This window comes from Artibeus jamaicensis, unplaced genomic scaffold, assembly GCF_021234435.1.
Source record: "Artibeus jamaicensis isolate MK-2021 breed Jamaican fruit bat unplaced genomic scaffold, CSHL_Jam_final contig_1998, whole genome shotgun sequence".
Lineage (NCBI taxonomy): Eukaryota > Metazoa > Chordata > Mammalia > Chiroptera > Phyllostomidae > Artibeus > Artibeus jamaicensis.
The window spans coordinates 836,382-863,755 of NW_026521407.1; the positions used below are offsets into that span (position 1 = coordinate 836,382).

A 27,374-nucleotide genomic window follows, 5' to 3' on the forward strand; every position below is an offset into this window, starting at 1 on the left:
CTACTTAGTAGCTGTTAGTTCGTATTGAACTAAAAACTTGTTTATGTTCATTTATCTCTTGCACATGCCTGAGTGTCCTGTGCATCCTTCCTGGTGTTAGTCCTGAGTGATGGGCGCACACCTGCCTGCCCCAGGACCCCCTCCCACCCTTTTGATATTTCTTAGCCCCTGTGAAGCTGTATATATTAGAATAGTATATCTCAAGAGTTAGAAGAATTTGAAAAGAAGCACTGATTTACTTTTTGTCCTAAAATAACTATAAAAAGCTGTTAGGAGTTTTTTCTTCCTGAATGCTCATAGGTAACCCAGATTTCAGCAGCCCTTTGTGCCACCTTTGGGGGAAAACTGACACCCAAAATATCAATCCTGGCAAGGCTTATAAAAAATAGGTCAACCATCTAAAAATTTGAGGACATTCATATTAATGTTTTTTTATGGAACAGTGTCTTAATATGATTGTTTTCTGTGATAGTTCTAAGGAGGTAGGACAAAAAGTCCAGTGGGTAAGTTACTAGTGCACAGATTTTCATTCATTTGAAAAATAAAACAGTTTTCAACAGACCTGTTCAAAGATTAAGACTAGAGGATACTAGGACTTCTGGCCAAGATGGAGGCGTAGCTAGACATACTTTGCCTCCTTACACAACCATAAGAAGGATCACAACTAACCTCAAAACAAAAACAACCAAAACTGCCAGAAAATCAAACTCTGTGGAAGTCTGATCACCAAGGACTGAAAGAAGAAACATTCATCCAGACAGATAGGAGGGGCAGAGACAGGGAGCAGGGGCAGAGAGGACGCAGTGTGGTGGCAGTGGCGAGGCAACAGCAGCAAGGAGGTGGTGGCAGAAGTGGCAGAACAGGTGGTCCCACACTCACGTGTGGCAGATAAAAACCAGGAAGAACACCTGGGGAGAAAACCATCCCAGCCCTGGGCCAGATCACACAGCCCAGGGTTCCAGCACCGGGAAAATAAAGCCTCATAACTTATGGCTGTAAAAACCCGTGGGTATTAGGGTGGTAGAAGAAACTGCTAGTCTCTCAGGAGAGTGTTTCAAGGGCACCCATGGTCCTAGGATGTATGCAAACCCACCTACTCTGGGAACCAACACCAGGGCAGCAGCTAGAGGGGCACCAGTCGCATACAGGAAGTGGGCAAAGTGACCGGAAATGGGGCAAGTGCTGAGCAAGCAGCACTGTTCCTTCTCTGACCCCTCCCTCACATATAGCACCACAAAGCAGCGAAGAGGGTTCCCCCCACCCTGGTGAATTCCTAAGGCTCTGCCCCTTACAAACTAAGACGGGGAGTCAAAGCAGCTCTATCTAATACACAAACACAGGGAGGCTGCCAAATTGAGGAGACAAAGAAATGTGGCCCAAATGAAAGAACAGATCAAAATTCCAGAAAAAGAACTAAGTGAAACAGAGATAGCTAGCCTATCTATCAGATGTAGAGCTCAAAACACTGGTGATATGGATATTCAGAGAACTCACTGAGTATGACAAATGCCTAAGAGAAGAAATGAAGGCTACACTTAGTGATATTAAGAGAAATCCACAGGGAACCGACAGTGAAGGAAAGGAAGCCTGAGTTCAAGTCAGTGGTTTGGAACATAAGAAATAAACAGTCAACCAGTACAAAAGAAAGAAACAAGATTTTTTTTTTTAAATGAGAGAATAAGAAGATTCTGGGACATCTTCAGAAGTGCCAATATCAGAATCATAGGGATGCCAGCAGGAGAAGAGGAAAAGCAAGAAACTGAAAACTTACTTGAAAAAATAATGAAAGAAAACAGGCATACAAGTCCATACAGAGTCCCGCATAAGATGGACCCAAAGAGGATCGAGATGCATCATAATTAAAATGCCAAAGGTTAAAGATAAAGAGAGAATCTTAAAAGCAGCAGGAGAAAAGCAAATAGTTACCTACAAAGGAGTTTCCATAAGACTGTCAGCTGATTTCTCAAAAGAAACTTTACAGGCAAGAAGGGACTGACAAGAAGCATTCAAAGTGATGAAAAGCAAGGACATACAACCAAGAGCATTCTGTCCAGCAAAGCTATCATTTAGAATGGAAGGGCCAATAAAGCACTTCCCAGATAAGGTCAAGTTCAAGGAGTTCATCATCACCAATCCCTTATTATATGAAATGTTAAAGGGACCGATTGAAGAAAAAGAAGATCAAAACTCTGAACAGTAAAATGACAACAAACACAACTATCAACAACTGAATCTTAAGAAGCAAATAACTATAATGGGAACAGAATTACAGAAATGGAGATCACATGGAGGGTAATCATCAGGGAGGGGGAAGGAGGAGAATGAGGGAAAAGGTACAGGTATTAAGAAACATAATTGGGGCACTTCTGCCAAGGTGGAGGCATAGGTGGAAGCACTTCGCCTTCTCACACAACCAAGTTTAAAAACAACAAAGTTGGCCCTGGCTGGTGTGGCTCAGTGGATTGAGCGCGGGCCTGTGAACCAGAGTATTGCGGTTCGATTCCCAGTCAGGGCACATGCCTGGATTGCAGGCCAGTTCCCAGCAGGGGATGCACTAAAGGCAACCATACATTGATGTTTCTCTCCCTCTCTCCTTCCCCTCTAAAGATAAATAATCAATTAATTTTTAAAAAACCCCAACAAAGTTTTAGCAACCAAAATGCAGCCAAACCACAGAAAATTGAACTACACGGAAGTCTGACAACAACGAACTGGTAAGAGGGGCAGAGCCAGCAGCAGAGCAGGGTCAGGCAGGAAAGATCCCTGGGCATGCGACCCAGGTGCACCAGCAGCCGTGGGCAGATCTCAGGTGTGGAGAAGTGGGCGGACCAACTGAGGGTGGACTGTGGTCACACATTCGTGCTCAGATAAACCGGTGAAGGAGCTAGCGGTGGTGAGACAGACCGCGCAGGCCCCAGCGGTGGAAAGCGGCAGAGAGAACCGCCATTGTCCCTCTCTTACCCGCCCCCACATACAGCGTCACAAACCAGTGACCTAGGTGGCCCTGCCCTGGCGAACAACTAAGACTCCGCTCCTCGTACCTAACAGGCACGAACAGATCAAAACATGGCTCAAGAACAACTCAGAGCCCCAGAGCCCATAAATCTAGGCAATGAAGAAATAGCCAGACTTTCAGATGCACAGTTCAAAACACTGGTGATTAGGATGCTCACAGAACTGGTTGATTTTAGTCACAAATGAGAGGAACATATGGAAGCTAAACTAATTGAAATGAAGGGAAATACAGAGGAAACCAATAGTAATGGCGAGGAAACTGGGACTCAAATCAAAAGGAATGGACCAGAAGGAGGAAAAAAATGACCAAATAAAAGGATGAAGAAACAAGAATTCAAAAAAATGAGGAGAGGCTTAGGAACCTCCAGGACATCTTTAAATGCTCCAACATCCGAATTATAGGGGTACCAGAAGGGGAAGAGGAATAGCCACAAGTGGAAAACTTATTTGAACAAATAATAAAGGAGAACTTCCCCAATCTGGCAAAGGAAATAGACTTCTAGAAAGCTCAGAGAGTCCCAAAGAAGTTGGACCCAAGAAGGAACACACCAAGGCACATCATCATTACATTAGCCAAGATTAAAATGAAGGAGAGAATCCTAGAAGCAGCAAGAGATAAGGGGACTGTCATCTACAAGGGAGTTCCCATCAGACTGCCAGCAGATTTCTCAAAAGAGACCTTACAGGCAAGAAGGGGCTGGAGAGAGGTATTCCAAGTCATGAAATCCAAAGACCTACAACCAAGATTGCTCTATCCAGCAAAGCTTTCATTTAGAATGGAAGGGCAAATAAAGTGCTTCTCAGATAAGACCAAATTCAAGGAGTTCATCATCACCAAGCCCTTATTATATGAAATGTTAAAGGGACTTACCTAAGAAAAAGAAGATAAAAAAAGATGAACAGTGAAAGGACAGCAAACTCACAGTTATTAAGAACCACACCTAAAACAAAAGCAAACTAAGAGGACAGCTAAATCAGGACCAGAACCATAGAAATGAAGATCACATGGAGGGTTAGCAACAGGGGAGTGGGAGAAGGGGGGAGAAGGTACAGAAAATAAGTAGCATAGATGGTAGGTAGAAAATAGATAGGGGGGAGGGCAAGAATAGTATGGGAAATACAGAATCTAAAGAACTTGAGACACGTGGTCATAAACTAAAGGGGGGGAATGGTGGGGGAGGGGGTGTGCAGGGTGGAGGGGAATGAAGGGAATAGAACTATTGTAATGGCATAATTAATAAAATATATTAAAAAAGAAACATAATTGGTAGGTACAAAATAGATGGAGTGTTAAGAATAGTATGGGAAATGGAGAAGCCAGAGAACTTATATATGCAACCCCTGGATATGAACTAAGGCGGGTGGATTTCTGGAGGAAAGGGGGTTACCAGGCAGAGAACGAAAATGAGGGCAACTATAATAGCATAATCAGTGAAATGCACTTGAAAATTAAGACTGGAGAATACTAGAGGTGTTGAAGCCTGGCTTCTCAAAAAAACAGATTCAGATAACCATTGGGAGTTCAACCTCAAGATTTTGTTATTTGGTAGTTTGTCAATCAGGATATCAGTTCAGATTACACGTGTAGTCAAGAATGAGGTACAAGCCTTGAGGTTTTTTGGAATTACACCTAAAATAAACTTACGTGTGTTTCTTTCAGATAACAGATAGCACATTAATCCAACTCTCTATACACTGTCCTCGACTTCAAGTATTGGTGAGTTTGACTCTGAAGGTTTTATGTTAATTAGATTTAATCAAAACCCAGCTGTTACTTTCCTCTTGGTGTCTGGCTACCATTTTGGGAAAGTATGTTTTTCCAAGTTGCCAACTTACAGAGGACTAAGGAAGGAACTGAAAATTTAAATGTTTTCTTTATCAGTACTTAGAGATTGTTTAAAAGAAAAAAAAAACCTTGGAGATTGAAAGCTGAGGTGGAAAGAATGAGTTCTCTCTCACACACGAATTACTCTCTGAATTGAATGATGTTTAAATTTTGAGAGGTCCCAGGGATAAGACAGCCCAAAACATAGTTTGCTTCCCCTTGGGACCAAAACAGAAGCAATTAAGACTTTCCTGCAGAGAGTTCTCTGCTACTGCATCTAGTAACACTGTGGGGAAGCCTCCTGGTTGACCATTCTGTGTCTAGGTTCATTTTTGGTGTATTGGGTGACACTTTATTGTCCAAAACTGGGTCAAGGGTTTTGAGTTTTCACATGTAGGAATGAAAGCCTTAAGGAAAATTGATAGAGTGAAGGGATTTATATGAAGAGATAATCACACCCGACAGCTGTGAGAATCAACTTCATTTAATTAATTGGGCATCCCCTCTACCAGGTAACCAATACTTAGTCCAAATTCCAGAAATTTTGGTGTAGGAAAAGCTTGAGCCCTGCTTGTTCATGTAAAGAAGAAAAGTGTTCTTTTGTCTTGGGGGGCTATCATCTTATTTTGTTCATGGAACTATTTTACAGTCATACATGAATTCACAGAATATATTTTGAATCACACAGAAATGTTGGTCATTTTCAAAAGCAGAACCCCCAGCAACTCTAGTTTGCTTTCTTGGATTTACCACGTGGGTCTAGTGATGGTTCCACATACATCAAAATCAAATCAGAAAGGTCTCCTCTCTGATGGTAGGCAGGCCTCTGGCTAGAAGAATGCCATGTGGTATTTCAGTGTCCTTCCTTGTTGTTTGGCCGCAGAGTCTGTCTCACTGTGAGCTGATCACAGACGATGGAATTCGTCACCTGGGGAATGGGGCCTGCGCTCATGACCAGCTGGAGGTGATTGAACTGGACAACTGCCCACTAATCACAGACGCGTCCCTGGAGCACTTGAAGAGCTGCCACAGCCTTGAGCGGATAGAACTCTATGACTGCCAGCAAATCACACGGGCTGGAATCAAGAGACTCAGGGTAAAGATGGCTACACCGCTCTCTGGCTTTCTTGTTCTTGGCACCCTTTCCTCTTACTTTTTTAGATTTAGATTCCTGTGATTATAACATTTACTTAGACATTTAGCAAAGGGGAAAAAGTGGAGGACAGACCTAAAGGCAGATAGTTTCAGCTGGAAATTTAGTAGAAAAATACCCACTGAAGGGAAGAAAAAGAGGTCTCCTCCCAGCAGAGTTTCTCCAGTAATGTCCAGAATTTAATAATGGAGTCTAAAGCATATGCCAGATTTTGATGCTAAAGGAAAGAAAGAAAATATTTAGTTAAATAGAATTTAAGAATTTAATTTGTATTTCCTTCCACATCAACCCCTTTTATTGGGGTTTTTATTTTTTAAGACAACAAATGGGTCAAGTAATTTCCTCCCATTTTCTTTTTGCCCCACCTTCCATAGTAGAGAGAGACCCACACATAGTCAAATTACCAGAAGACAGGTTGCCAGCAAGGAGGTTGTAAAAGGCTGGACGAATCTGTGTATTAGAATACTCAGCTCAACAGACATTTATTGGAACATCTGTTTCACACCTGCTGTGAGAAAATCACTGTGCTTAGTTATCACTCACAACCAACCTCTTAAACAATTACATGTTGGCCAAGTGGCACCTGATCACATAAAGGAGCTCCAACCCTCACCTTGATTTCCACTTGGCCTCAGTCCCGCCTCCCCCATCATACCTGCAAGACTGAGAGCACGGCAGCAATGGGGACTCCTTGCGGCCATGTTTCTTCTGCTCAGAAAGAGGAGAGCCACAGGTTAACCACAGCGTCTTCTGTGGCCCACTTGTACTGGCTGTCGGGAACCTCTTCCATCTCTGAATCTTCAGAGTTTTTACATGCTCTTCAAGTCACTTAACACCTCTTCCACTTTAACTTAGCTGTTTGTATGCACATCCAGACTGTAAGGTCCCTAAGAGCAGGATTCATCATCTTGAACATAGTAGTTATTCAGAAACTACTCATGTAGTAAAAACTAGAAGCATGTTGAAAGTGGGGATTTTGTTTTTTTAAATATCAGAAGAAACGTCTACAATGACTTGGAATAAAATCTTACTTTAAGCTATATTATAATTTATTTGCACTATGGGACTCAAACAAGGAATCTCCTTTGGCACAGGTTAAGAAATCGATAGGAAGTTTTTCCCGCATTGTAGTGCTATGGAAGCAGGTACCAAAGTTATGCAAGGTGAGATAGTCACTTAGAATAACGTGGGATGATGCAGAGTAGAACCCAGGCCTCTCGACGTCTGGCTGCTCGTGTTCAGCCTCTGGCCTGCAGTCAGGCCACACAGCCCCTCAGTGTTTTTTCTGAAAAGCAGCATCTTTCTGTTTAAGCCCTCTCTCTTAGTAATGTTTCTGTCTTGTTTCAGACCCATTTACCCAATATTAAAGTCCACGCCTACTTCGCACCTGTCACTCCACCCCCATCAGTAGGGGGCAGCAGACAGCGCTTCTGCAGATGCTGCATCATCCTATGACAGTGGAGGTGGTCAACCTTGGCGAACTGAGTATTTAATGACACTTCTAGAGTTACCGTGGAGTCTCCGGTGGAAGCGATCCCAGTATTCTGGGCAAGGGTTACAAAGTGAGGCAGCATCCAGATTCCCAGAGCCACACGTACCCACACATACCCATGCTCACCCCCACCCACTCTAGCTCTGTGACCGGGGGACTGAAGATCGTGCTGGCTTTATCAAGTGGATTGGTAAAACTTTACCTTTCCTGTTGGATGTACCCAGAAGAAAATTACAGGCGAGGTCTGGGAAGGGGGCATTCCAGCAAACCCAGTGTTACTACTACTGCAGTTTCTTTATTTTGTTAAGGGGTTTCTTTGGCAAATTTGGAAAAGCAACTGCAGTCCTCCAGGGTCAAGGAAAACATAGAAAAACAATCTATGTTGTATCCAGGGACCAGAAAGGAAATTTCTTTGCATCCTATAAATGGTAGCCATCCATTGTGAGATGACTACACAGCTTCTGTGCTTCCTTGTTCCCATGCCAACGTGCTGAGCATGCTCACAAAGAAGGCTCCTCCCTTCCACCTTCTGTTTTAGTATTTGGCCCAGAGGTTCCTAAATGGTTGCAATGAAATCGCTGTGGTCCAAATGTGATTCCTTATCCACTCAAATTGTCGCTCTCTGGAGCACTCTCGTGCACCCGTGTCCTCTGTTGCTCCCTCTGCCTTCTCACCCAGTCTGTCATCTGTTCATAGTCTGCTTACTCACAGTTGTTACTCTTTTGCTGTTGTGTTTACAGTTTGCATTTTGGATGATTAGTTGGGGTTACCAAACATTTTTAAAAGAGCAATTATCAATAAATATTTTTTTAATTCTAAATTTTACCATTAGGGGACCCTGCCTGAATCTTTGCCAGTCTGAAGGGAAACTATTACAGAAGCAAGAAAAGTTATGGAAAGAATTTGAGCTAAAACTATTTTGATGAAAGTAAACTTCGCCCTTTGGTTTCTGTTAACATCTTGTGCTATGTGATACGCATGATATGCCCAGTATTTCCCTGCACATCTTTCCTTCCGTCAAGTCCCACTAACTTAGTGAGGAAAGTGAAATGCATTACTAGCAGAGAGTGGAATGGCAAATCCAAACTGAGCCCGAAAGCCCCCACCACCCAAGCTCAGACATGTGTGTTCACTGAAATCTAGGCATGATCAATGACATCTCTGATATGTGTCTGTGAGGTGGTTTTGCTTTAACAGGAATATTGGTAGAGAAGCTATACCATCTAGCTAATCAGTCTCCCCTACGTCCCCGTTTCAGCCCATCAGGAATGCGAGAATGACCCTGTAACAGCGGGTCAATTGCAGATCAGTGTTGGTGGTATCATACCTAATATTGAAGCCTCAAAGGACCAGAACCTTGTCAGAACCTGTCATCCGTGTGTGTTGTGCTCCAGACTTCCCCTGAATGAAATACAAGTGTAGGCAGATGGAGAAATTGGGGCTGCAAAAAGAACATTGAGAGGAAAGTAGGGGTTCAGTGCCTCCGCCCAGCCTGGTGTGAGACCAGAGGGCGAGGTAGAATGTTCAGTGCCCATGTGTCAGTCAAAGAAGCTTCCCCTTCCCCACCCAAAAAATCATGCTGGATGAATTGAGTTTCTGAAGTAGTACGAGTAGATTTCTAAAGCCCAAGGTTAGAAAGCTTGTATGATTTTTTAGTAGGTTGACTTTTTTTTTTTTTTTTTTTTTGCCTTTTAGAACATTAGTGTGCAGCCCACCGTGATGGTAGACCATCCGCATGACCCAGATGGTTGAAAGGCTTGTTCTAGTGCTTCCAGTGCTGGTGCAACCAGCACATGTGAGAATTACATGTGATTTGTTTCCTCCCAGGCGGTCATAGGAAGGGGTCTTAGAAATGTGTATGACCCATCAGTATTTAATATGTTCTATTTATTTTAAATTCTATTTAATTATTTCCTTTGAAAACTTTTTTTCTTACAGTTTTAATTCCCATTTTCCCTTATTCTGTTTTCAAATTACAGTGTAAGAAAAATACTTTTTAAAGTGAGACTCACTCTCCTGGCCATACCCCACACATATCAATATATGTACTTATACATACAAACACTTCCAGATGTAGTTCATGATATTCAGATCCCCGGGTTACTCATTCAAACAAAACTAAAAACTAATATTTAGGAGCCATCTGCTCTAACATAATTTTTTATAGTGTCTGAACCAATCAACCATAAAGCCCTGATTGATTAGTGAGTGTGGATTTGAATTACCCAATAGTTGAGACTATAAAGGTACTTCTTTACTTGAAAAAGTATATATAAGTTTAAAAGACCCTACTCACCCATGCTGAATGCCCTGGAAATGCTGTTTCTCTCCTCAGAGAGTGTACCCATGTACGGGGAGGGCCATGTGGACTTATCAGACGACCCCTGCCTGGCTGGGCAGAGAACAGCGAGTGACAGAATAAAAGCCTGGGGCGTGCAGCAGTGTGTGGCCAGGCAGGAGATTTGTTCCTTTCTCAAGAAAACTTCAGGCCCATCAGGCTTGGAAGGAAAGACATTTTTTTACGCCAATCTGCAACCTACCAGCCAGCTGATGAAATGTACCAGGACTTTGAGAGCCCAGAATGTGGTAAGTTTCAGGCAGGTGGAAAGGGTCCTGTTGTCTTCCTGTTTCAACCTCAGGGACACTTGGGAAAATTTAGTAAGGTTTCACAGGTGTAACTCTCCCCAGGAAAAGCTTGTTGTTCCGTTTGTCTGGCTCCAGAGCCCCTCTACACGATGCCTTCTGTAAAGAAAAACCGCAGCGTGAGCAGAGAAGAGAGTTGGGAGAAGTAGGAAGGTACTTTCAAAGCTATTGCCATAAACCTACCGATAGCCAGGAGGATTATTGCAGTGTCTTCTGGAGAGAGTCACTAAACATCCAGATCATCATTTTTCCAAGCAGCCTTTCTCCCCTTACATTTTCCAGCATCATTTGCTACATCAGTATCTTTTACATCCTCTTCATTGGCCCCATCAAAGTGATTCCAGCTTCTTTTCTTAATTGGTTTTTGCCATATCCTTCTTATGCCCATCCTGTCTTCTTAAAGCCTCCCTCTCACCCCCAGTAATTCTGCTTGTCCCTGAGTTCTCTAGTCTGGCTTCCTCTGTGGGTCCTTGTCCTGACCCAGGCAGACTCCTGGGTTGCCTTGCCTGCAGTGACTAGTAGGGCCCGGGCCGTGTTTCACTGGGTGTTCTTCGGTGTTTGCTTGCTGAGTCTGAAATCAAACCTGGCTGTGAGCAGTTAAAGGGGGCCTGGCTTCATTTTTTTCTCCAATATTTGGAATATGAAAGTACATTATTATATTTCATGTAAAAAGGGTTTTCTCCTGTTCTCTTTAGTGGAAGTCAAAGTATTTCTTAAACGTGTTTTGTAAATTTCCACGTTCACGAAATAAGTTGATTTAGCAGACATAAATTAGAAGTTTTACGTATTTCTTATATCGCACATCTTAGGGGGGTACCTTGTGAATATTTTTATGATGCTTTATTTTGGGCTTTCCAGACTGAACAGTCAATATAGCTATGATGCTATAGCAATCAAATCCTTATATTCTAATTGCCTTGTAAAATGTGTCATCACTGGTGTGATAGCTCACTAAACGCTGCAGGCAGATAATCGAAGTGTTTGACAGTGCCTGTCTTGGTTTGATGCTGTTAGGGTGGTGTCACTGGGAAGAAAGGGGTGGTTCCCTGCCACCATCTGTATGGCAGCATACCATTGTTCTGGAGAGAAAGAACACTTGCCCATCATGGTTGCAGCCCCTTGGCCATTTGATACGTGCTGTGTTGAAAGTCACGGACTGCTTGTGACAGTCGCTGCCTATGAGAGAGGAGGTGGGTCTGGCCTGCCTTCCCCTTGTGTGTGTGAGTTAAGGGTAGGTTTCTGTCCCTGTTGTGAATCCTGCCAACAGACTCTTTCAGTGGTATGCTTTGAGCTTCTTGGAACATTTTATGAAAACATTGCCTTCTCTGTCTGCCCACCAGTTCCAGGATCTTTACCCACCTCAAACCCAGGCCGTGTGAATTAGCCAAGTTTTGTTTGAGAGGAGGTTTAGGATGTTTGGCTGGACTCGAAGCAGAGCCCTTCCTCTTACAAGGATCTAGGAACAAAGAACCCTAATGCAGTAGGAGAGTGAGGAGAAATACGGAGTCTCCCCCTTGCTCACCTTTATTTCTATCATAAATTTTAATTGTAACATTGGAAGATACAAAAAGCTGCCAAATGGTGTATGATTAATAAAATATGGCTGTATTTGCTATATCCAGATGCCCTAACTTACCATCTTGGTTCTCTAGCAAACAATGCTTCTCGAACCTTGCCTTGTCACTTGGGACCTTCTGTCTGCCAGAAACTACCATTGAGGCAAGTGAGTTTTCTGCCCAAAGGGCTTTTGCAGCTCCCCTCTCAAGGCAAGTCTGCCTATTTTGTCCATTTTTATGCTTAGGAACATCCGTTGTACATTTCTGAAGTATTTGAGCCTTAGGAAAGTTCGTAAAAACCTCTCAGCTGAGTCAGTGAATCTTTGAAGCCCAGGAGAGTTACACTCAATTTTCAGCAGAAAAATGTGGGACAAGCTCACATGTAGGATATTAAGAGGAATTCCATAATGCGTTCCTTCCGGCCCCGCGTTGTGCATTTTTTGAGTTAGCCCCTGGTGGAGTTGGTTTCCCAGGTGTTGGCCCTTCGTGCTTCCTCCACCAGCCTGGTTCACTGCCCCTTAGAGAAAGGAACCATGAGCAGCCAGAACAGTCTGACCCTGTGTTTATCGGTGTCTTGTTTTGAAGAACTGGGGTGGGAAAGTGGTGAGATTTTTAAAGTAAAGGAGAGAATCAGTTCTGGAACTGGAGTGCTTTGCTTCAGATACAAGGATCTGTCCTGAACATACAGAAACAGCTGCTTCACATGCAAATGGGTCCGTACCGTTTTTACTGGCAATGAGAGCTGCTTTCCACATACCTAACCAGAGTCATCCACATGGGGGCTGGCACCACGGAAAGAGAACCCCCAGAGCTTCCCAGCTGCTTCTGGGCACGGTGTTCACCAGGCCAGGCACAGGTAGGCAATGTGAGTCCCCAACCCCAAAAAGAGGTGGGAGGAGAGAGGTGTCCAGACATGCCTTTTCTCTTCTGCCATACCCCAAGAACCCAAGGAGACCTTTCAGGTGATGTCTTTGTTTATTAAAGTGGAAGAAGAACTTCACCCCACTAAGTTTCGCTTGTGATTGTCTCTTATGCTGTCTCTTATTAATTCAGATCTGTACCGCACTGCTGTCCACACACGTGTTTCTGACCTTAGTCTAACCCTTCTCAGCACCTGAAGTCACTGTTTTGTTTTGTTTGTTTTTAAGGCACTAGTGAATGAGAACCTAAAGTCTTAGAAAATCCTACTTGAAAAGGAGTTTCTAAACGGCATGGTTTGATTTCTTTACCTTTCCCCCTGAAGACTTGAATGATTTTCTTTCCTAGTGCTATATAATAGGTCTGTGATAAGTGAAACCTTTGCTGCTGCTCTTCTGGGTTTACGAGTTTTCTCCTTCCCTTAAGAATAATTTATCTGTGCTTTTCTGGTGACTGTTAATTTCTAGTAAGTGCAGGGAGGGATGAGCCTGAGATTTCTTCTCTTACTCCCCTCCCACTCTGAATTACACACTGACCTCTACCGACTTCTGTAGGATGGGGCTCATCAGAAGCTACTTGTATTTTTTCTCAAACTCGTTGGCAGCTCTTGGAGCTGGCCCCTGAGGCTCTGTGGCTGCCCAGTACTGAGAGTTACTTCTTAATTTTGCCTTTCTCCATTCCTGTTTTATGACTCAGCCTTCAGGTGCCTCCCACTCTGGTTGCCTCTGTTTTCCTCCCAGGAACCACTTCCAAGTAACCTGCCTTGGGCATTTCCCTGCTGCTCTCCCCCCTTTTTCCCTCACTTGCAGTGGTCCCGAGAGCACAGACCTGAGAAGGGGGCCTGCACGGTGCTCAGAGCACTGTGAGGACCGGTCCCTGCCCGGCAGACTGCTTTGCGACAGAGATGGATGGGTACATGGTGCTGTGGGAGACGTTTGTGTCTTCAAACCAGGCTCTTTCACCCACCCCCTCCTCCTGCTCGTATGGGCCCCCTCTGATCCCAGCCCTTGAGGGAGAAAATGCAGAGGACATTGACTGGGAGTGTCTGATCCCAGACATTGTCGTCTGGCCTAGGCCTCCCCCAGCCCTTCGGCCTGCCCTGGAGTTCCTCAGAGTGTGGGCACCGCGGCTCACTGTCTCCACCAGGCCTGCCCAGCGCTTAGCCAGCCAGTCCCTGGGACCAACACAGTCCCCTACCTGGTGACTTAACACCAGGTTCCATCAGCTTTCCAAGTGACTGTTTCCACCCAATACTTTTGGCACTTGAGATTGCGGGGGAGGGAGCGTGATTCAAAATAAAATCCAAGGTGGCAGTAGAGGATTCCTTCTGCTTTAAAATCTTCGGACTAAAAAGAAATGTTTTTATATATAAATATATAAATTGTTATGTAACTATTATTGTTTCCTGTATGTTCTAATTTTGTTTTATGATGTAATTAAAGGAAATAAGCTGTGAAGACTTTTCATTTTGCTGCGGAAATAGCCTGACTTGGAGCTGTGATTCTTAACCTTGAACCCTAGAACTGCAGAGGTCCTGAGGTGGAATGAAGGGGCTTCTTTTGGCATCCTTATATTTTTAAATATTACTTAACTAATAATCTTTATTTAATAGTTTATTAGTAACCTATTTTAATACCTTGAACTTGTCTAAGAAAAACAAAAGACATATAAATCAATTTCTGAACATTTTTGTCTTATTCTGATACTAACAATTCAACCTGAGTCCCTTACCTGCGCTGAGGGTTGCCCTTACCCCGGCTAGGAAGGAAGGAGCGCGGATGGGGCAGTGAAGCGGTTAGACACACCAGCTCCCGCGTCCCGTCACCCGGCTTCCACCCACTGTTCCATTTCACTGTTAAAGTCGGAGTAACAGTACTTAGAACTGTGACGATTGAAAGAGCTAATAATGGCATGTTGTAAACCCATGTTACCTGCTTTTATTCACTTCATTTCAGCGAGTAATTTCAGTGTCGGGTCTGTGTTAAAAGCTCCCAGGTTGAGAGTTGCATGGAGGTTAATGATGTGGGGGTCCCTATCCTTTTGGTGAAGGTGCACAGTGGAGCCGAACCTGCAACCTGAACTTAAACCTCAGGGTGTCTGTCCTGCCAGAAACACCCCTGGACAGCCCTGTGGGCCAATAGGCCCTGCTTGAATCTACTCATCCTGCATGAGGTAAAGGCCCAGTGCGAACTGGTCACTTAGGTGAGGCCAACCAGGTCCCTTCCAGGGAGACAAGCAGGTGCCTACTCAGTTTTCCATATCGAATCATCCCTGAATGTTGAGGGAGGCACTTAGTAGGTCTCCAGGGATAAGGAGACTTGCCCTTCCCCATCCATTCTTAATTAGTTCAGCCAGTGTTTAGAGCCAGCCTCCTTTCCAGCCTCCCTAGCCAGAAGCTTTCTGGTTTAAAGCTCACCGAAGATGGTCAGTAAATGATAATTATTAATAATAAGGAGTTAAGCAGGTAGTCTTTAAGAAGGTGCCTTGGCCTCTTTTCTGCTGTGTGTGTGCGGTTTTTCCCATTTCTGTATGTTTGAAACTTTTTATGATAAAATTTTGAGAGAAGGGGGTGAAAAGGAAGAGTAAGGTATGGTCTGGTATCACTTTAAAAAGCATTTAATATAAAATTTTCTACTTAGAAAAATATACACCAGAAAATCAGTTTCAGATGGATTACATATCTAAAAGTAAAATGCAAAATTAAAATGTAAACTTTGAAAAAAGTTTGCATTTATGACCTTAATGTAGGGAAAGACTTCTTAAGACCTATAAATAAAAAGATGAATAAATTCAATTACATTTTAAAAATAAAATCCTATGGCCTCAGTGTTCAAGAATAGCTCTGGTATTTCCCAAATATCTGGAACCACAGTCAAACAAGCACAGTGATTTGGTAGTTGAATGGTCTTTTGGAGGCTGCAGTGAATAGTTTTTGCTGAAACTAATTAGTGAATAGTTTTTGCCGAAACTAATTGAAAAAAGTACATCAGCCACCGTTATTTATTCCTTTGTCCCAGACTCCATCCCTCGCCCTAGTCTACGGTTTCGGCAGAGGATGTTCTCCAAGAGGACCATTCCACCCAGAAACTTGAACAAGCATTTAGTGTGTGTGTGTGTGTGTGTGTGTGTGTGCGCGCGCGCGCGCGCTCGCACGCGCACACACACGCGCACATTTGCAAAAATGAAAGGGGCAAGTAAAATTTTAAACACAAAGTAAGGGGCAGAAGTTCATCAAATCCATTTCCTGCGTTTTTGCCCCAGGCCTTGGCCAGCTCCGCTCCTCCGGGAGCTGCCGGCTGCCTCCCCAGGGGAGGGATGCAGGGTGGTTTGGCTCTTCACCTGGAGTGGAGCCTTCACCTGGATTTTCTGGTGAGCACGGCCCAGGAGAACCAGGCTGGTGTTGGTCTCCACTGCAGCAGGGCACCCCTGGGCCTAGGCCAGGACCAGGTAGTAGCCATCTGGATTCTGCACTGAAAGCAGTAGAACGGGCACCGCTGGGTTGGGGCTGGCCCCCAACCACCACCGCTGCACCGCAGCGTGCTTCCACACCCAGCCGTTCTTTCAAACCCATGTTTTTTAGGGAGCCGCCTGTGTGCCCTCGTGTCATGGTTTGGGGGGGCAGGGGGCTGGCATCCAAATACCCAGAACTACCAGCTGACTGGTCAGCAAGCACCTGCTCTCCTGCCCTGTGTGGTTGTTGCAGGTTGGGTGGGGCAGAAGAGAAACGGGGTCTTCCTTTGTGATAACAAACTCCCTAACAGGGAAACTGGGGCACTTTTTCCCATCATGAGAATGCATTTTTTTCCAGTCACGGTTTTCCTGAGCAATAAATAGCTTTTAGCTATATGAATCCGTCCCTTTGACAAAAAGCTAGCATCTCCTAAAACCCCTACCTTTCTTCACCACAGCCACAAAGTATGATTCATCCTTAAGATTCTGAACCACCTGCAAGGGAGAAAGGGTCGCTAGGATAATTTGGTCCTTGTAGCCAAACAGAATAAGCCAGGGTGGGGAGAGGGAAATGTGAGCCAGGCCCCCCGTGGGTCCTTGTAGGGAACTGCCATCCCTTTACCTGGTCGCTGAGGAGAATGAGAATCCCCCCAGGGCCCTGGTGGAAGAGGCGGTGGATCTGATTGGCCGGGAGGGCCAAGAGCTCTGCCAGTTTGCCCATCAGCTCTATGGCACTGAGTTCATCCAGAGAAATCTCTTGATAAAAGCCTGGGATGTGAGCGACACAAGGGCAGGGGGTTAGTGAGGGATTCCAGGGGTGGCCCCAGATACCAGGAGGATGTGGGGGTGAGGGGAAAGAGTGAGGAAGGAAAAAGGCTTTGAATCCACTTAGTCTCCACCTATTCCTCATCTTTGGGGAGGCCTCAGAGTGAGGGGAGCCCCCAGTTGATAGAGGAGATGGGACATCTACATATGACTGAAGCCCAAGTATACTAAAAGGATTAGAGTGTTCTAATGGGGAGCAAATCCCACGTAAAAATATAGCGACAATCAATGGGGTTGGGGAGAAAACACGGAGGAATAAAGCCAGCAAGACATCCTGGGAAGGGCTAATCTTGTCGTGGGAAGCAGGGAATCCTAAGGAGGGCACTGTGGGTCCCAAGAATGGTGGGCCATCACTCTCTCCAAGCCAGAAGGGGTTTCATTCAGCCACACCTGAATTTGTTCTTGAAGAGAAGAGTCCAGGACCACCTGAGTCAGGGTTCTTAGAAACCTCATTCTCTTGCCTAGAGGCCTCCTGAGCCACATATAAAGTCAGCCGGTGACGGATGGGCCTGGGCCAGGAAACAGTCAAGTATCAGCCTTTCATACCTGAACCAACAGGGGGAGCCCTTTGAAACCCTGAGACTGGAACAGACCCCGCCTCCTCCCAGGTCTCCAGGGAGAAAAAACATGAAGCATTTCTCAAGCATTTAATGAATGCTGGATCCTGGGGAGGAGAAGATGAGCAAAATCTAATTGTCCCCAGAAATTGAGTGAAGCGGATGGGACGGCCACAGAAGTCTAGGAGCCCAACTTGGTCAGCCCAGCCCTGCCAGCCTGCTTTGTGACTTCAGGCAGGTCAGTGTCCTTTCTGGGCCCGAGTTTCTTCCTCTGCGGAATAAGTATCCTTTAAGATTGCCTCTGGCTTGAACATTCCATGCAACGTGACTACTAGCTGAATTGGTAGGCGCCGCTGGAGTGGGAAGGGCCCTGGCTGGCAGTGCCCAGCACCTGGCTCTGAGAGTATTGAAAAGGCGGATCCCGTCGGCGGCCCCACAGATCTGGATGAGGTCCTGCCGGGAAAGCTTCAGCAGATCGGTGCCTGCAGAGGCAGACAGGGCCAGGTTGGTGGGAGAGGCCTGGGAACAAGGTTGGCAGGGGACACAGTCCAACGTTAGCCTGCAGATAGCCCTGGTACACCCGGAGAGTCAGGCTTAAATTCAAACCCCGGCTCTGCTACTTGCTGGTTGTGTATCTTTGGGCAAGTTATTTGACCTTTCTGAGCCCTGTCCTCAATGGGTAGAATGTAAATTATATAGAATAAAAGAAGAGAGCCTAGCACACATGGTACCTGGCAACACTTAGTGCTCAGTAGAAGTTAGTTGAAGGGCACAAAGAAGCCAGGACAGAGGCCGGCTTCCTGCTGAGCGTCCCACCCTCACTCCCCCACAGCCTCACCAGTGAAATTGGCTAGAGTCCGGCAGTAGCTGGAGAACCTGTGCCAGTGTAACCACTGCTGCGTCTCTAGGATGGAAGCTCCAGGGTTCAGGTCCTGAGACATAAAGATGGCAGTCCTGGTAACACCGTGGACCCGCAGACTGAGGAAAAGGGGTAGGGGACAGAGCCCCACCCTCGGGGGCCCCAAGTCTGAGAGGAAAGTCTCATCCTGCAGTGTCCCCTGCAGGACGGGGAAGTGTCCCCGTCCCATCAGGGAAGTTTGTGATCTGTTGGCCATACCACATCTGTCCGCCAGGGGGCAGGGCCACCCTACTCTGAAGCGTGAGATGAAGCTGCTGAGTAGGCTTTAGAATAGGGATTGGATAATTGAAAAGGAAAAACTCACCTCAGCGGGGCTGCCCCCCAAGGTATCCAAGATGAATGGGGGTGAGCCGCAGAACCTGTGGGGAGCTGAAAGTCAGGGGCTCTGCGGAGCGGTGCAGCCCGCTGCCTGCCCTGGGAGGCAGGGCTTGCCAGGTGTCAGTCATCCCACTTGTTCCCGAGAGCACAGGGCTGAGCCTCTCCCCCACGCACCTCTCAACCCTGCCCTCCCCGATGTCTTCTCTTCGCTCTCACCCCAAAGGGCTGGTAGGGGGTGTTCATCCCCACTCACCTCTCCGGGGACAGGAGCTTGCAGGAGTGGGGGGAGGTCAGAGGGCTGAGAGGCTGGTAGGGTCCTGCAATGGGCTCTGGCCATGGTGAACACTGTGGGCAAACAGCAGTGTGGGCATGGACTGTCCCCAGGGCAGTGGTGTCTGTCTCTCATCTCTATCTGCCTATTAACAGCTGACAAGGTGTCTTCCTTGGGCCAGACTTGGTCCCTGCCCTAGGAATCCATGACAAGCAGATTAGGTTTCCACACACAGGAAGAGAATAAAGTAGCCTGCAGGTCGGGCTGGGAAGGGATCCAGGCAGTGGGAGCGGAAGTGTGGTGGCCGCGATGGCAGGGCCCAGGAGAGGCAGCCTGGAAGGCGTCAGCTCCTGGAAGTTTTGAAGAGATGAATGTCTTTGCAGGGATCAGGTGGAATCACAGAGAGGGAGGTGACCATCCTGGAGCAGCCACAGCCCGTGGGGCCTCAGTTTCCCCGGGGGTACAATGAGGATCTCTCCGCCAAACCTCCCTGCCCACCCGTCTCCCCAACGCACACCTCCACAAAGACCGTGCTCTCACAGGCAGTCTGATACTTGTCTCTCTCGTGCAGGGGCTGCTTCTCCATCTTCTCCCGGTCAGTTTTCAGTTTGCGGTCAGCTCCTTTGGGCTACAAGAGGGGGACATGAGACCACAGAGGCCGCTCTTGCCTGCACACTTCTCATTACAGAAAGGGGTCTAAGAAAGAGATCAAGCCCCATGCCTCTATGTGCAGAGAAGGAAAGAGTCCCCAAGATGGGACTGTAGGCTGAGGGCCCACTGCAAACAAGGCCAGAATCCACGATGCCATGGGGGTGGGGGAGGGGGCCCAGCGCTGCCTTTACCTTGAACACCTTGATGAGGCAGCCAGCTGAATGCAGGTGTTCAGCTGGAAGCTCCTTGTCACTGGGCTTGAAAGTGTCAATCTGGAGGCGGAAGGGGACGCCTTTCTCTCCACCTTTTTTCCGAGGAGTGAACTCAGTGCTGATGCAGTGAACCTGAGGTGGAGAAGACTCCAGGTCCCACCTACATTCTAGGGGTTCCGCCTGAAACCTCTCGCCTGCCTGTCACCTGCCAGCCACTTTCCATTCCCAAGCAACATCTGTGCTTAAAGGGCGACCCTACTAGGTTCTTTCTCGTGTTCAGAATCCTTCAGCAGCTCCGCTGGGCTATGGGATGAGAAGCACCGTTCCTGCCCCTGGCATTTGAGCACCTGGAAGAATCAAGTCAAGCCTCCCTGCACGGCTGCTCTCTCTCACCCATAATAAACCCACGGACCCATCTAGGCAGCCTGTGCCCCACACTCCCGCAGGACCTCCCTGGGACCCTCCACCTGGAAAGCTCTCGCTGCTCACATCTGAGCCAAGAGAACCCATTACAGGGTAGGGTTGCCAGTTAAAACACGGGATGCCCAGTTAAATTTGCATTTGAGATAAACAACAAATAATCTTTATTAAAATTTTAAAAGATTTTATTTATTTTTGGAGAGAGGTGAAGGGAAGGAAAAAGAGAGGGAGAGAAACATCAATGTGTGGTTGCCTCTCACCCCTTACTGAGGACCTGGCCCACAACGCGGGCATGTGCCCTGACTCGGAATCGAGCCAGTGACCTTTGGTTCACTTCCCATGCTCAATCCACTGAGCCACACCGACCAGGGCAACAAATACTTTTTTAGTATAAGTATGTGCCACGTATTACTTCAGATATACTTAAAAGAATCTTTACCTAATATTCCAATTTAACTGAGTGTCTTCTTTCTTTGTTTGTTTCCCTTTTTTTTTGCCAGATCTAACAGCCTACTCCAGGAAGCCTTCCTGGTCTGCTCTCCCCATGGCTTGTAACCCCTGGGTTCCTCTTAGCACCAAGATTCCAAGGGCAACCAGGGTCTTCCCCTCTACTCACACCCACTGCTCACTACAGCCCTCCCACAGCCCTGTGAAGAACAGCTATAGGTCTAACTTTGAGGGTGGGGAAACTGAGGCTTCCAGGGAGTATGTGACCGGGGCAAGGTTCGTGCTGGGACGTGGTGGCACTGGCCCTGAGCCACAGCTGCCTGCCTCCTCGTCCAGGTGTTTAGACCATGGCGGGCACTCAGAAACGGGACTTACAGGGACTTTGACAATATCGTTTGATTAGAAAGGGAAATCTACTCAACAGAGCAAGTGTGGAGAACACTGAAAACGTATGGAAGAATGCGGGCACTTCCTATCACTCCGCCCCTCAGAGACACACTGCCGGCACGCAGGTGTCGCCTCCTCCCGTCGGGGAGATTGTGTACACACACACACACATTTTTGTTTTTACAAAACAGAAATTAAACTTGAAATACAAGTTTGTATTTCTGCCTATTCTTTACGTATAGGGAAGCAGTGTTCTTGTAACAAAGTATTTCCGAGTTATCACTTTGATGGCCACACGGTGTCCATTGTAAATCTGCAGTAAACTTCCTTAGAAGTCAGTCCTCTCCTGAGGGACATTTTGATTATTACCAGCATCTTACAGGACAAATTTCTTTAAGTGGAGCTACTGGGTAGAAAGGTATGAATACTAAATTTAATCAATTTAAGGGCCACCACACTGCAGGGTGGATGTACCAGTCTGAATTCTCAGGAGAGGGGAGTGCTGTTTCCCCAGCCTCACCAGTAATAACTCTTTGAGTCTTTGAACAGTTATATATATATGAAATATTTTTTAAAGTTCTTTTTCAATTACAGTTGACATTCAATATTATTTTTTATTACTTTGGGTACACAGCCTAGTGGTTAAACATTTATGTAATTTGTGAAGTGGTCTCCCCCAGTAATTCAGGTCCCCACCTGGTGCCACCCGTAGTTATGACAGTATTACTGATTAGATTCCCTTATGCTGTACTTACATCCCCATGATGTATAAGAAATCTTAATGATCATTTTATGAGGTTGACCTGTCTACATTTAGTATCCTTATATATATAAACTGCTTACATCCTTGGCTTATTTTTCTACTGGGATTTCATTGATTTTTCCTTATTGATATATGAGAACTTTTGCTATATCAAGGATATAATACATTAGCAACTGTTCTTCCCATTTTGTGTCTCCTTTTCATTTCGCCCAGGTATCGCGGACCACGACCTTGTATGAAGGTACTTCCTGTGTTTTGTAGTTTCTTCCATTGCTTTAATGTTCAACAGGTCCTGCCTTATGGTGAAATTTGATAAACCTTTATCCATATTTTTCCCTCAAGGTATTTTCTGGAAGCGATTTCTTCTTGCCCTCTCACCCCCACCGAAACTCCCGGTCCTTTCCCACTGGCGGCTGCCACCAGCACGTGACCGGCAGCTTCAGACCCACCTGCAGGAAGAGGGAGGTCCTCTTGGTGGGGTCCCAGTGAAACTCCACCGCGTTGAGCTGTGAGGGCGGCGCCTGTGGTTCTATCAGCCCCACAGACAGCGGCACATCTGCAGATACAAGGTGGCAAGCAGGGAGCGAGGCTCCGCCCTCCCCAGCCACCAGGGCTTCCAAGCCAGAGAGAGGCCCCAAAGGGTCCGTGGCCCTCCCCACTCACCGATGTCCAGGATGCGGTCCCCGGGCCGGCTCCATCTCCACCCATCCAGCTGCTGCTGCTCCGTGTACTGCAGGCGCCGGTCGTGGAACACCACACGCGCCACACTCTGCAGGCAAAGGCGGGCGTGGCCCGTCGGTCAGAGGGTTTCTGGGCTTGTGGGAAACACTTCCCACGCCTGGGTAGGCCAGCCATCCCACCCTTTGCCCCCCCCCACTTGCTTCCCACTCCCAATGGGCATAAGTCTTAGAATCACTGCATTTGTGTCCGGATGCCCACCTGCCCCTCACTCACAAGCTGTAAGTAACTTAGAGACCTTGAGCCTCGCTTTCCTCATCTGTAAAATAGGCGAGTTAATCCCTCCCCGCTCTTAGTCACTATCCCCATCTCTTTTCTTTGCAGCACTTATCAATTTGCAACTTGTAAATCAACTTCTAATTACACATAATTTGTGTCATTACACATTTGTCTCACTCAGTAGAATGCAAGCCCCCTGAGGAAACGAACTACATCTGTTTCTTTACTGCGGATTCCCTAGCTCGGAGAACAGTTTCTGGCAATAAATGGGAGCTACATGAATAATTTTCTGAGGGAAGGAGTCGTGTGTGAATAACTTATTTCTAAACCCCAGTTCTGCTGCTTTCCTTGACTCCGTTTCCTTTTTTTTTTAACGTGAAGGCCAGATCCCTAATTCTTTTCTTTTATATTTTATTTATTTATTTTTAGAGAGATGGGGACAGGAAGGAGAAAGAGTGGGAGAGAAACATCAATGTGTGGTTGCCTCTCATGTGTCCCCCACTGGGGACCCGGCCTGCAATCCAGACATGTGCTCTGACTGGGAATCGAACCGGCGACCCTTTGCTTCACAGGCCCACGCTCAATCCACTAAGCCACACCAGCCAGGGCAGACTCTGTTTACTTTTAACCCAGGGGTGTCAAACTCACGTTCACCAGGGGCCATACCAGCCTCGTGGTGGCCTTCAAAGGGCCGAAATCATTTTAGGACTGTATAAATGTCACTACTCCTTAACTATTAAGGAGCTGAAATTACACTTGGCCCTTTGAAGACCACCACAAGGCTGATGTGGCCCCCGGTGAACGTGAGTTCAACACCCCTGACTTACCCTCTCTGCGCCTGTTGCCTCAGCAGTTCCTGCCCATCACCGTGAAGGGCAAATTAAAAGGCGGACTTGGGAGGGTTCTACTTAACAATGACATCACAGCGATGACATTGGCTTCCTGCCCAGAGGGACAGTCATACCCAGCCTTTGCCAGATCTGGGAGGAGATGCACCCACCTTCAGCAGCCGGCACCCCTGGGTGGCATCACTGTGCTTAGAGGTGCAGAGCATCTGCACCTCGTAGGACTGGCCTGGGTGAGATTAAGGGGATGGGTGAGGTCCACTCTGAGGGGCAGAGGTGGTGCCCGCCTCCCCAGCCCACCGTGGCACAGCCCCCAGAGCTCGCTGCCCCGCTAACCCCTCTCCTCCGTAGGCCCGGCGTACCCTGGTTCAGGTAGGTGAGGGCCTCCTCCTGCTGCTTCACAGCTGGTGAGGTGGCTGCAGAGAGCACGTACTGGAATGCGGGGCCGGCAGGCTCCAAGCCGGGAGCACCGGGCAGCTCCTCCTGCTTCAGGTAGGGCAGGGGCAGGGGCTCCCTGCCAGGGAGAGGAGAGCACTGCCTGCTTTCCGCCCCATCCACCCCGTCCCCTGTGGGGCTAACTCTGTCTGCCAGGTCCTATCTCCAGGGAGCCTCCAGTGTCCTGAAGCAGGCACTCTAGCAGCAGCCAGGGCCAGACAGACCCCAACTCAGCTCCTGTGGCCTCCGGGAGACCCCTGTTAAGATGCAAGTCCCAGATACTCCCAAACATCGGCAAACAGCTGGAGTCAATTTCTTGTTTGCAACCTCAGGGCTTGCCTGATGTCAAGTCAATGCCCAGCCAAAGTATCCTGAGCAGGTGGTGGTCAAAGTGTTTTGAGATGGCCCAGGACCCACTAAACTCCAGGTACATTTGACCATTACCCACCCTCCAAGGAACCCAAGAGCAGGAAGCCCTTCGCCCTCCACCTGAAACAGGCAGCCCTACCTTGCCCACCACAGCTCAGACCAGAGCCTTTCCTGGGGACTGAGGGAGGCAGGTCTGGCCCTTACCTGAGCAGGCTACTTGGGGGCCCAGAGTACAGTTCCCCAGGGCTGGGCCACAGGTGCTCCGGCTGGTTGTGCCAAAACAGCATCTTGGAAAGAGAGCGGGGCCAGGTGTGTGGCAGAGAGCTCAGCACTGGATTGGGCTGGAACCACTGGGCTGTCCACCTGGGGCCTCAGCCTGTATATGCAGGAACAAACCCACTAAAGGGTGGGGTGAGGCCTGGGGCCTCTGATTGGCTGAGTACCCAGGGGTCAAGGAAACTATGGACCTATCAAGCAGCCCAAGCTGGGCTTAGTGAAGAAATGGTGTCCCCAGTGTTCCCTACCAATCACTAACTTGAAGAGGAGATGGTGGTACAGCAAAACGAAGTCACAAGGATGGACGTCCGTGCCCCCACTGCTCCCCAAGAGGCCCAGAGACAATGAGGGGGCATGCTTAGGTTTCCAGACTGGCCCCAGATCCATGACCCACGTGGAATCCTGAGACCTATGGGCCCGGACACCCCGCATGACCCATGGAAGGAACCTACCACTCCCAGGGGACGGGACAAGCAGACATGCAGAGGGACCTGCAGAGGGTCTTTGCTCCTCGCTGGCCTCCAACCCTCCTCTCCTCTGACCCCGACACACAGGAGCAGTGATGGCAGGACGCCTGTCCTGTTGCTGGGGCTGCCTGGCCAGAGGACTGGAGTTTACAGAACATAGTCCAGCTTGCTGTGGAAACAACTTAGGGAGGGAAAGCCTGCCCGTGGGGAGGAGAGGGGCGTACCTGGGGGTGACCCGTCCCAGGGCAGTAGAAGGAGTGGAGCTCCAGTGGGGTGGGTTTCTTTGTCCCTCCTCCGCCCTGGGGTATGGGGTGGATTGTGTTTGTGGATAAATACAGTCCGCCCCTGTTGTCACTGTACACAGACAGTCCCGGCCCCCTGTGCCCATCCACCGACTTCTGTGTTTGGTATAAACAGACAAGGGCCTCCCAGAGAGCAGAGAGACAGGGCTCTAAACACGCAGCCTGTGCTAGGCTGATCCTGGCCATCCAGGCTTTGCGATTCTGGAGACTGCCTGGGCGGGGAGGGAAAACCAGTGTCCCCTGCCCCACAGTGGGGCAGGGCACCTCCATCTCCAGGTACCTGGCCCTTGGTTCCCGTACCTGCTTTCTCCTTTGATAAACCCAGATAAAACGGAAGAGGGGAGAAGACGGGAATGGGAACATGCCTGCCGGTGGGGGCCAAAGCAGCCCAAGTGCCCAAGATCCCCGTGATAAGATCCCAAAGACTTGGAAGGCCCACCCACAGCCCAAAGCTGGATTCAAGGCAAAGAGACCTCCACGGAGCCCTGCAAGGTGGAGCAGAGCAGGATCCCAGGAAGGCCAGGGGAAAGGGCAGGGGTGGGTCCTGGCCTCCTTGGTCCTGGCCTGGGAACCGCAGGGTGCAGGGCAGAGGAGATAAGCAGGTGGATGGAAGTAGAAAAGGTGGAGGCTGGTGTGGGCCCCCTTTGAGGACATCCCCAGGAGCAGGTCCTGGGAGGGGACTCCAACTTCAGCACCCAACCCCCTGCCCTCTCACCCCCCTCCACCTCCCCAGCTGCTGATCTCCTCCTCCCCTCTGGGTTCCATCTCTTCCCTACTGGCTGCTGCTCCTTCCTTCTGCCCCTCTGCACTCCTGTCCCCACCCAGGTGTTTCTGGGCCTGTCCCTGGTTTTCTATGGCTCTCTCTCTTTAAGGAAAAAGACTGGGCTTGAGGCAGTGCATCCTGGCCACTTGCAGTCCCCGCTTTGCACTGTGCCCCCTGGGCCAGCATGGCACAGGGCCTGAACAACCCACCCTTAAGGCCAGAGAGGCCTTAGGACACTCCTGGTCCAGGCAGCCCACTCTCAGAGGAGTCTCAGCGCCGCCACCCCCCCCACCCCCTGCTAGAGGCAGAGGCCTGGCCCAAAAGCCCTCGCTTTACCTTTCTGCGTGGGAGCAAGGCCTCCCCCCGCCCAACGCGGGTGTGGACTAACGGGAAGTCTGTGGCACTGAATCTTTTTCCAGGGTTTGAGGTAGTGGGGGACACCAGCAAGGACCCCAGTGTCCCGGAGTCCTGGGTGGTACAGACATGACTGTCCCAGAAACTTCCACACACAGAGACAATTTCAGGGCAATTTTGGGGGGTGCAATTTTTTAAACAGATTTTTTTTTTGCCACCCAAAATGCTCTGTCATTTTCTAGGCCATGGCATAACTCCATCCTAATAATACCCTCTTGGGTTCCTTAAGCCAAGAAACTAACTTTTTATCTGTAAAAATGCTGAGAAATAACAATTCAGTGTCCTTTTCTCCTCTAACCGACAGTTCCTTTTGTTTTGCTTTCTATCCCCAGGCTACATTTGAACCTGAAGAGTTGAAGAGTGAGGTCTACCCCTCCCTCAAAGAAAGAAGGACTGAGAGGAAAGGTGTCATTCATTCATTCATTCAACAAAATGTTATTGAGTGACTACTATGTACCACTCTCTCTCTCTCTCTCTCTCTCGCTCCACACAGTATACCTGGGTGGGTGGAATCCTGCCTGTAAAGGGCTCAGGAGACACCTTTTGCTACCCCTACATCAGTGGTCAAAATGCCTGGGCCATGGGTTCCAGGTGAAATTATTTTAAAAAGGAAGGAATGAGAGCACGATTTTTCAGACATCATGCACGCGCACACGCACGCACAGAGGAAGCTGACAATGCCATATGGCAATTCCTGTGTGGTTTGTGTGTCTGTGGACACAAA

General features: G+C 47.9%; 2 protein-coding genes across 8 annotated transcripts in view; one reads left to right on the forward strand and one right to left on the reverse strand.

Annotated features, from left to right (window-relative positions):
* The window catches only part of FBXL20 (F-box and leucine rich repeat protein 20), a 97,566-nt gene extending 83,401 nt beyond the window's left edge, over positions 1–14,165 (forward strand). For both annotated transcript variants that reach the window (XM_037140601.2, XM_037140603.2), the window contains exons 13-15: positions 4,676–4,732; positions 5,724–5,936; positions 7,341–14,165. In XM_037140601.2, the coding sequence (XP_036996496.1) occupies positions 4,676–4,732; positions 5,724–5,936; positions 7,341–7,448 (378 nt within the window). In that variant the 3' untranslated portion in view covers positions 7,449–14,165. The remainder of the gene's footprint in view (positions 1–4,675; positions 4,733–5,723; positions 5,937–7,340) is intronic.
* A 1,077-nt stretch (positions 14,166–15,242) lies between these two features.
* LOC119045771 (transcription factor CP2-like protein 1) lies at positions 15,243–25,414 on the reverse strand. Of its 6 annotated transcripts, none has more exons than XR_005081852.2 (16): positions 24,633–24,804; positions 23,987–24,138; positions 23,780–23,853; positions 22,486–22,591; positions 22,272–22,378; positions 19,785–19,937; positions 19,460–19,570; positions 18,925–19,016; positions 18,658–18,712; positions 18,273–18,366; positions 17,826–17,916; positions 17,268–17,386; positions 16,675–16,820; positions 16,496–16,547; positions 15,942–16,072; positions 15,243–15,368 (listed from the first exon to the last, which is right to left on the reverse strand). XR_005081852.2 is itself a non-coding variant. In XM_037140607.2 (16 exons), the coding sequence occupies exons 2-16, from the start codon at positions 24,713–24,715 to the stop codon at positions 16,035–16,037; spliced, it is 1,473 nt and encodes a 490-aa protein (XP_036996502.2). In that variant the 5' UTR covers positions 25,396–25,414; the 3' UTR covers positions 15,243–16,034. The 6 variants fall into 6 exon arrangements, 4 of the variants coding, with proteins under 4 accessions (XP_036996502.2, XP_036996501.2, XP_053529163.1 ...); XM_037140607.2 differs by adding an exon at positions 25,396–25,414 and having other exon boundaries at positions 15,243–16,072; positions 24,633–24,715; XM_037140606.2 differs by adding an exon at positions 25,157–25,341 and having other exon boundaries at positions 15,243–16,072; positions 24,633–24,715.
* Positions 25,415–27,374: the final 1,960 nt, after the last annotated feature.

What these genes read in the sequence shown, in the direction of transcription:
- LOC119045771 (XM_037140607.2), bottom strand. Translation starts at nt 24,715, where the DNA reads ATGCTGTTTTGGCACAACCAGCCGGAGCACCTGTGGCCCAGCCCTGGG. An exon ending in CCCCCAAGTAGCCTGCTCAG is followed by an intron (nt 24,139 to 24,632) that starts GTAAGGGCCAGA and finishes TCTCCCTGGCAG; the next exon opens with GGAGCCCCTGCCCCTGCCCT. An exon ending in TGTGGCTGTGGTGAAGAAAG is followed by an intron (nt 16,073 to 16,495) that starts GTAGGGGTTTTA and finishes TACTGCTTTCAG; the next exon opens with TGCAGAATCCAGATGGCTAC.